This window comes from Gymnogyps californianus, chromosome 20 (genome assembly GCF_018139145.2).
Source record: "Gymnogyps californianus isolate 813 chromosome 20, ASM1813914v2, whole genome shotgun sequence".
NCBI classification, from domain to species: Eukaryota; Metazoa; Chordata; class Aves; order Accipitriformes; family Cathartidae; genus Gymnogyps; species Gymnogyps californianus.
Window position 1 is genome coordinate 7,583,500 of NC_059490.1, and position 9,200 is coordinate 7,592,699.

The 9,200-nt window shown below is 68.9% G+C and overlaps 1 protein-coding gene across 1 annotated transcript; it reads right to left on the reverse strand.

Moving 5' to 3' along the window:
* Positions 1-791: 791 nt before the first annotated feature.
* On the reverse strand, positions 792-7,554 carry CORO6 (coronin 6). The gene is given in 12 exon segments (XM_050908747.1): positions 792-1,554; positions 1,652-1,882; positions 1,980-2,037; positions 2,124-2,269; positions 2,356-2,460; positions 2,881-3,000; positions 3,483-3,664; positions 3,746-3,875; positions 4,306-4,428; positions 5,033-5,058; positions 5,061-5,231; positions 7,509-7,554. Coding segments are annotated over 11 exon segments (1,413 nt in total). The 5' UTR covers positions 5,230-5,231; positions 7,509-7,554; the 3' UTR covers positions 792-1,431.
* Positions 7,555-9,200: the final 1,646 nt, after the last annotated feature.

Genomic DNA, 9,200 nt, shown 5'->3' on the forward strand with positions numbered 1-9,200 from the left:
GGGGGTGCAGGATTTGGCCATGGCGTGGGGGAGATCGTCCCCATAGCTGGGGCGGTATTGGGGTGTGCAGGGGGGGCACCCCACAGCAGAACAGGGTGGGGAGGGGTGACAGCCCTGCAGCTGGGGTGGCAGGGACCAGGGGGGGCAACCCCACGGACTGTACCCCACCCCTGGGACAGCCCTAGCCCCCCCCAACCACCCTATGGGGTGCTGCTCAGCCCCTCACCCCAGGAAGGCGGTGGGGGGCACATCCTGCCCCAGATGGGGGGGCTGCCAGTCGTGTGGGGTCCCGGGGTGTCCCCAGAGCTGGGGGGCTCTGCCCAGCCCCCTCAGCCCCCCTGCCCAGGCGCTACCAAGTGCACTTACCCGGGAGCTGCTCTGCCTGCCAACGGTGGGGGGGGCTCAGCCCCATTGCACCCCACAGCCAGCGCGGGGCTGCACAGCCACCCCCACCCCAGTGCGGGGGTCCGCTGGGGCAGCCGAGGGGGTGCCTGCAAAAGGCTGCCCAGTGTCACCCCCCCTTACCCCTGCTCTCACCCCCCCCCCCCGCCCCGCTCGGATGCCCCCTCCTTGGCAGCGCTGCACCCCCTCATCCCGGGCACTGACCCCGAGAGAAACCTTACGTCAAATGGTGCTAACCCCCGGCCCCCCCCGCCCCGGGCTGCTCCTCCTTTGCACACGGGGGGCCGGGGCCGCAGGGGGTGCCGGGCTCGCTCCCCTGGGACTTTTCATAGCCGGCGCCCCCCCCCCGTGCACCCCACAAGCGACATCTGGGCCAGGGCCGGGGGAGCCCGAGCAGCTCCGACCGCGGCCAACACCAATAAATGCTCTTTAATGTTTTTCTCTCTCGGCCTCTGTCCGCCTGTGCCGGGGCTGTGCAGGCAGCGGGGTGCAGGCAGGACCCCCCCGGCATGGTGGTCCCACGTCCCTGGTACCTGCCACACAGCCACGGGTGGCTGAGCCCTTTATTAAAGGGGGACCCAGGAGCAAAGAGCCGGTTGGGAGCACCCGCCGAGGGGGGCGATGGGGCAGGGGGAGGCGAGGGGGACAGCGAGGGGCGGATGTAGCACCGTACCCAAGTGCATCCCGGCTGGGGGGGGGCCGGCAGCCCCCTGTCCTGGGAGGACGCTGGTGTCCAGCTTGCAGGTCCCTGAGGAGGGATGCTCAGCAGCCCCAGCCTGCGGGCACCGAAGCAGGACCTCCCTGGGTGCTGCAGCGGGGTGTTGATATGCCAGGCCACCCCGGGAGCAGGATGCAAGCGATGCCAGTGGTGGGGGGGGGGGTCAGGGTCCGACCCCCCTCCCTGCAGCCTCGGCTCCTGGGGAAAGAACACGGCTCTGGGCTCCTGCCCTCTGCGGGGACTCGGCTTTAATCCCCAGAGGGGTCGGGGCAGTCCTCGCCCTGCCCGTGGCCGTGGCCGTGGCCACCGCGCTAGTCCGTGCCATTGGTGAACTGGCAGAGTTTGTTCTCCAGGTCAGAGATGCGCTTCTCCTGCGCTTGGACCATTTCCTTCAGGGCACGGATCTCCTCCAGCACCTCCTCCAAGGCTGGCCGCTGCAGGGGGATGACAACACGTGGGGTCACCGGGGAGCCCCCTCAACTCCACCCCAGGACAGCCCCGCCGTGACGTCCCCATCCCCAGCACACTCACAGAGAAGTCGAGGTCGCAGGTGGAGTGGCTGCGGCGAGAGCCCGGGGGGGGCTTGTTGTCCAGGATGTTCTTCTTGACCACCTTCAGCTCCCGGTTCTTGATGGGGACGTAGCCGTCCTGCAGCGAGATGAGAATGGGCTCCGCATCCTTCCCCGACAGCCACTCGTCCGCCTCCAGGGCCGGCTCGGGGCCCGGCGTGTCGGGGTACAGGTCGTCCTGGAAGAGATCTGACTGCGGGGGCGAGGGAGACAACAGTGAGACGAGGGGGGGGGGGTGTGTGGTGTGTCCCCAGACCCCCCCATCTCCCCTGGGACCCCCATGGGCTCACCTTGCGCGGCACCGTCATAACGATGGGCTCGCACTTGCGCTCGTGCAGCTTGAAGAACCTGTGTGGGACAGAGGCAGTCAGGGTCCGGCTTGGCCGCCCCCCCCGACCCCTCTGGCTCCCCCCGGCCCCCCCCCCGGCTCTCACCTGGCGATCTCGCACTTGCTGACGTCCAGCCCGCGCTTCGGCATGAAGCCCATGCCCCGCTGCGGCTCCTTGCTGCTGTAGGTGTTCAGGTAGTGCACGTAGGGCGGCTCGTCCGTGATCTCGAAGTACCGGATGCTGCTGTCACCCTGCGGGTGTGGGGACGGGTGTCAGCCGGCTCCGGCACCCCCAGGGACAGGGTGGCATGGGGGGGGTGCACCCCGGGGTGGGTTACCTTCCCGCAGAGGTAGACAATGCTGGAGTCGGGGTCGTAGAAGGGCAGCAAGACCCCGTTGCTCGTGTCCATCTCCTGCAGGGCGATGGGCTCCTCAAAGTTTTTCTGCGGGGCCGGAGCAGTGTGGGGGGGTGAGTGGCGGCCCCGAAACCCCCACCCCGGTTAGTCACACACATTAGCCACAGCACACTGCGGGGACGGGGCTCGTCCCCCCCCGGGATACACAACCCTCCGGGCAGGCAGCTTGGCATGCCCTGCCCCAGCACCCTCTGCCCCACTCCTGCTTACCTGCACAACTGGGTGCACCCCAGCCTGGCTTGCCGCCCCCACCCCAACGCTCCCTGCTCCCCCCCCCAGCCCCTCCCCATGCCCGGCACAGCACGGCACACGTGGGAACTTGGCATCTTTTGGGGGGGGGGGGGGGATGTAGTAGGCACCCCATCCCGGGTCAGGGGAGGGGGGGGGGCAGAGGGTCGGGGTGGGGGGGCCAAGTTCCCGGGGCAGCACTCCATGCGGCCTCGTTACCGGGTCCCACAAGCCCAGCTCCCGCTGGCTCATTCTGGTAAAGCCCGTGGTAAAGATGAGTCCTTCCCGCGTGAAGATGGCCCGCACGGGCCTCAGCCCTTCGTGGGGGGCAAACCTCTCCTGGAGGGAGGGGGAGAGAGTCAGCACGGGGCATGGGAAGGGGGGAAAACGGGGGGGGGTCCGGATCTGTCCCCCAAAACAGCCGCTGAGTCCTGCTCCTGGGGAGCGCACGAGGCTCGGTGCACGTGCTGCCGGAGAGCATCCCCGGCACCCGGCGTATCCCCGGCTCGGCCGAGCTCCGAGGGGTCCCCGAGGCAGCGCTGGCTGAGCGGGAGCCGCCATCTCGTACCAGGTCCCAGAGGCCCAGCTGCCGCTCGCTCATCTTGCTGAAGCCGGTGGTGAAGATCTTGCCATCGGCCATGAAGATGGCGCGGATGGGGCGGGTGCCGTCGTGCGGTTTGGCTTTCTCCTGCGCCGGCCGTTAGCGGGTTAAAACCAAACACAGAGACGCGTGGGTGCGGGCGGTTAGTAGGGTCAGGCAGGCATGGGGGGGGGGGAACCCCGCGGGCGGAATGGTGGGGGGACACGGCGGGGCCACTCACCGCCACGATCTGCTGCTTGCGGGGGTCGATGATGCGGACCTTCTTGTCCTTGCAGGTGGTGACGAGGAGGCTGCCGTTGCGGTTCCAGCCCACGTTGTAGATGAGGTCGGTGTGCATGTCCTCCAGCACCAGCAGCATCTCCCCCGTGCCCACATTCCAGAGGATCACCAGGTTGTCACAGCCTGCGGAGGACCGACAGGGTAGACGCCATCACCCCACAGATCCCCCCTGACCGCGGGGAGGATGACCCGGAACCCCCTTACCTGCGCTGAGCAGGACGTTGCGGGCGGTGGGGTGCCACGAGATGATGCCCACCCGCTTGGAGTGTCCCTCCAGCGTCACCACCGGCTCCGTGATGTTGCGCACGGGGACGTAGTCGGGGACCTGCCACACCTGGGGGGGAGATGCAGAGCAAGGCGTAGGGTGGCGGGGATCACCCCGCTAAGCGGCTGAGGGCCTCAGAGCCAATTAACCTCATCGTTAATCCCGGCTCAGGCTGTGGGGAGGGTGGCGAGGAGACGGCAGCAGCGTCTCCATCCTGGGGTGCATCCCCAGCACTTGGGGTGTTGGTGGGCACAGGGAGGGGGGCACGGCTGGGGCGCAGCCTCCCCCCCAGCTATTCCTGGGTGCTGAGTCGCCGGGGCGGGTATATTTAGCACAAACTGCTGCATCATGGAGAGAGCAGCCGCCGCCAGCGTGAACGCATGGCACCGGGGCTAAAAATAGGCCAGTGACACTTCGCAGGCAGCGAAGCTGGGGGGATGCTCCATGCCACTCTCCCAGCGCCCACTGCCCCCCTCCTGCCCAGGGACCGGCCCCTCACCATGACAGTGGTGTCCTCCGAGGCGCTGGCGATGACGTTGTCGTTGTGGGGACACCAGTCAATGTCCAGCACGGGCGCCGTGTGCCCCGTCACCAGCGGGTGGTTCTTGTCTACCCGTCCTGTCTGCAATGCCGAGGTGCCAGGATGAGTCCCCAGCGGCTGGGGGGGACCCCACCAGCTGCCCCCCAAGCCCCAGCCCAGCCACCACATGGGGCTGTGGCACAAGCGGGGACACGCAGGGGGCCCTGGTGGTGGCCAGAGCTCTGCACCCTCCTCAAAGGGGGAAACTGAGGCACACAGTGGGAATGGGGCTCACTTAGCATGAGGCCGCGTAGGGACATGAAGGGGAAGAGGTCGTTTTGTGTCCCCTCTGACGGCAAGGAGGGGCTGGGGACCCCCTCCCATCCCCTCTGCCGGGGTGGGCAGGGCAGACCCCCACCCCACTGGGATGCTCCCTGGGCATCGTGTGCCCCCAGGGGAATTTGGGCTGGGGAGAAAGCAGCCGGGGGTCTCCCGCATCACTTCGGTCACCCCCAGGACGTCACCCTTCGCAGGTGCGATGATCACCCCAGGCTGTCCCTGCTCTGAGCCCCCACGTGAGGACGGGGATGTTGGGGCAAAGCTGGGGGGCTCTGGGGCCACAGCAGCCCCCCAAAAGCAGAGTCCATCAGCATGTCCCCCCCAATACATCCGAGGGGGGCCAGACCCCGGCAGCCTCCCCACTCACCTTGGCAAGGGGCAGGACGATGAAGGCCCCCCGCCGCCGGCCTCCACGATGATGGCCACAAACTTGGGGTTGACGGCACAGAAGGAGCTGTCGCACGTCACCTTGGAGACACGGATGTCCTCGTACATCTGGTCGGCCTTCACCGGCTGCCCGAAGACGTGCCGGAACTTGCTCTGGCGCACCACGCGGCGGCTCATGGCTGGGGGGAGCAGGGTCAGGCCGTGACCCCCCCCCAGCACAGCATGGAGGGGTTTCACCCCCTCATGCCTCACACTCTGAGACACCCCCCCTACCCTGGGCACAGGGAGAAGCCTAGAGACGTGGAGATGGCGGGGGATGAGGGTGCAGGATGGTGCCCGATGTGGCCCGGCCCCGCGGCAGGGACCGGGGGCAGCCCTTGTGCGGGGGGTGCGGGTGCCCCAAGTGCCGGGGACAGGCATCCCGCGGCCGGAGCCACTTGATGGCTGGGCAGGGACACGGCCGTGCCACGATGCGCAGCTGTGCCGTGCCCCGGGCTGTGCCGTGCCCCGCGGCTGGCACTGGGGTTGGCACATGAGCAGCTGCAGTGGAGAAGCGGGGCTGAGGGGAGTTTGGGGCGGACACGGAGGTGCCATGCACCAGGTCAAAGCTTGTCCCCTTGTGTCCCATCCTGCATCGGTGGCCCGAGGTCGCCTGGCTCGACCCAGCACCCAGGAGGGAGGCCGTGCCTCCAGTGTTGCCCACCCCACGCCTCCCCCACGGGCCCCACGTGTGCCACCCACTCTACACCCCCAACCCACTCGCCTGGCACTGACCCCGGGCGATGGCTGGACCCGGCACAGCCACGCAGCCCCACAGTGCGGAGGAGCCCCCCGTGCTCAGCACGGCCCCGGCGGGGTCTCCAGCCCTCGGCCACAGCCAGGCACGCTGCCCGCAATCACCCATCTCTGTCCTGAGCCTGCGCTGCTTCTGGGACCTACCTGGGGGGCACTGAGCCCCTCGGGACCCCGAAACCCCTGGAGCTGGGGCTTTGCAGCACCCATGAGCCACTGACGGCCCCAGGGACTCCCCTGTGCTCTTTTGGGGCCTCAGCCATCGCCAGGGGCTGTATCTAGCCCCCAAACCACAGCCTGGAGGGCCGGGCACCGCTGCCCCCAGCCTGCGGGACTGGTGCGGGCAGAGGTAGGAGCAGATCTGTTCCTCGCGTCCGGCCGGTGGCTTTTGGCCAGGGCACGTGCAGCGCCAAGCCAAGCCACATCTGCCTGGTCCCTGGGCGTCCCCACGGGTCCTTGTGGCCCTTTGGCATCGTCCCTGGCCCGGCAAAGCAGGTGGGGGTTGGAGCCAGGCACTGAGGGGGCCCGGAGCCCTGCTACCAAGGGGGGCTGGATGCCAGCACCGCTGGCATCACCCCCACGGCCCCAGGCACAGTCCCCAGCCCTGGGGAGCAGTAAGTGGGCTCTGCGGGGACGCGCTCTGGGTATTTTGCAGCTCCTCATCCATTGCCAGCGGGAGCAGAGCTTGGGGTGTAGGCATGCAGGGGAGGGGGTGACGGCCTGGCTGGCTGGGCAGAGCGCATGCAGCATACAGGCAGTGTGCAGGCAGGGTGTGGGGTGCAGGAAAGGTGCAGGTGAGGTGCAGATGTGGTGCAGGCAGAGTTGAGCAGGGTGCAGGCAGCGTGTAGGGTGCAGGCTGGGTTGGGTAGGGTGCAGGTGGGGCGCAAGCAGAGTTGGGTAGGGTACAGGCAGCGCTGAATGGCGTGCAGGCAGAGTTCAGGTGGGGTGCTAGTAGGGTGCAGGCAGGGCTGAATGGGGTGCAGGCAGAGTTCCAGCAGGGTGCTATCAGGGTGCAGGCAGGGCTGAATGGGGTGCAGGCAGGGTAAGACAGGGTGCAAGTAGGGGCTAGTGGTCTGCAGGCAGGGTGCTAGTGGGCTGCAGGCATGACAGCTAGATGGGGTGCAGGCAGGGCGTTAGCAGGGTGCAGGCATGATACAGGCAGGGTGCAAGTAGGGTGCTAGTGGTCTGCAGGCAGGGTGCTAGGGGCTGCAGGCATGACAGCTAGATGGGGTGCAGGCAGGGCGTTAGCAGGGTGCAGGCAGGGTGCAGGCATGATACAGGCAGGGTGCAGGTGGGCTCGGATAGGGTGCTAGCAGGGAGCAGGTGGGGTGCTAGCAGCGTGCAGGCGGGGTCAGGCGGGGTACGGGCGTGATGCAGGCAGGGTGCAGGCAAGGTGCAAGGCAGGATACAGGCAGGACAGCCCCGCTCCCCGCTCCCCGGCCGTGCCATTACGTTGCCACAATTGAATCCGCAGCGGCTGCTCGGGAACGACCAGAGGTCACTTTCCAAATATAGCCATCTCCTGCCGGGCGGCGGGCGGGAGAGGGGCCGGGGGGCCGGGGGACCGCAGCCCACCGCCCCACCGCCGCCACCCCCCACCCCCCCCGTTCCCTCCCTCCCGGTGCCCGCCGCCGGCCCCGGCCCGCCCGCACCCCGGCTCCCACCTGCGCTCCGCGGCTCCTGCGCGCTGCGGGCGCGCCCGGCGCTGCGCTGCGCCCCGCTCGGCTCCGCCCGGCTCGGCCCGGCCCGGCCCGGCCCGGCCCCGCTGCTCTCCCCACAGGCCCGGCCCGGCTCGGCCCGGCCCGGCCCGGCCCGGCCCCGCTCCGCTCCGGCCCGGCGCGGCTGGGCTCGGCACCGCGCAGTGCCGCTGCCGCAGAGAACAGCTGAGCCGAGCCGGGCGCCGGGGCCGGCACAGCCCCCCCGCGGCGGGCACCGGGAGAAGAGGGGGGGGCCCGGCCCGGCCCCGCCTGCCCCCGCACCCTGCCCGGCCCCCGGCCCCCTGCCTGCTCCCCCCCCCCCGGCTCTGCCCGCAGGATGGGGTCAGCCCTGGCACAGCCAGCCCTCGATCCCTCCCAAAAAGCGGGGAGCCCAAGGGTGCCCGCAGGCCCCCGGCACGGTGCATGAGAACCCCTCGGCCCGGGGCCGGGGGACAGGAGAAACCCCTCTGCCCCCTCCTGCCAGGCAGCGTCTTCCTAAAGCATTGGGGGAAACCAAGGGGAGGGTCAGCCCTCGACACCCCCCAGCTGCCATCGTTCCGGGGGTCACCTCTGCCCAGAGCTCAAGTGGGACACAGGGCTGCTGGGCATCCCACAGGGCTGCGACCCTGAGATGGGTCCCCCCCCCTGCACCCTGGGGTCAGCCCAGCCCCACAGAGACCATGGCCATGAGCTGGCCCCCGGGGCTCCCTACACCCACAGCACCCCACGGGCTCGCTGCCTCCCCCTGGGAAGGAGGGGCTGCAATCCCACGGGGGTGAGCCCACGTCAGCCCCGGCCCTGCATAGCGGGATGGTGACAGGCACATTCAGAAGCCAGATTTGGGATTTAGCAGAGCCCAGCCCCGCAGGGATGCCCTGGCCCAAGGGGATTAAGGGATTGTAGAGCTCAGGGACCCATGGGAGGGGAGCCGTGGTTCCTGGAAAGGCAGCAAAGCCCTGGACCCTACAAGGGCACCAAGCGGAGCCGGATGAGCATTGGCTGAGCCGGGCAGGAGGGGGCAGCTGGCAAAAAGGCAGGGAAAAGGTGACATCCTTGCTCGCCCGGCCAAAGGGGTGGCAGGGAGGGAGGGAGGGGGCTGCAGAGGCACCCCCTGCCTGCCCCGTCCCACCACGGCCCCAGCTCGCTCTGCCCTCGGAGCTTGGGGACAGAGCGAGCCCCGTGTCCTAAGTCCCCAACTCCAAGCCACATCCCCAGCAAGTGGAGAAAAGGCCCCGGGAAGCCTTTCCCCAGCTGGCGCTGGGGGGAACAGGAAGGCATGGGGCACCTCAGGGACACTGCCAGCCCCGCCGTGCCCCGCAGCGATGGCCCTGCACCCCTGGCCCACACCCTGGTGCCCATTCAGCCCTGGCCCAGTGGGAAGCTTCATGCAGGGACAGTGAGGCTGAGCTCCGGGGAATTTGGCTCTCTCTGTACCCCCTTGCTCGCAGCCCCGCTGCTCCCCGCAGCTGGGCAGGCCAGAGGAAGCCGGCAGAGTCCTTTGCACCACACTTTCTTGCCATGACAGGGCACACGATGGAGCAAAACCAACTCACCTGCGATGGGCTGTTTCCCAACGCAGAGATCCACTTGCACTGTGGTTATTTGGCGCTTGGATTTGGCTCAGCTCCTTGGCGGCCACGGTGGGTCTGGTCCAGGGCC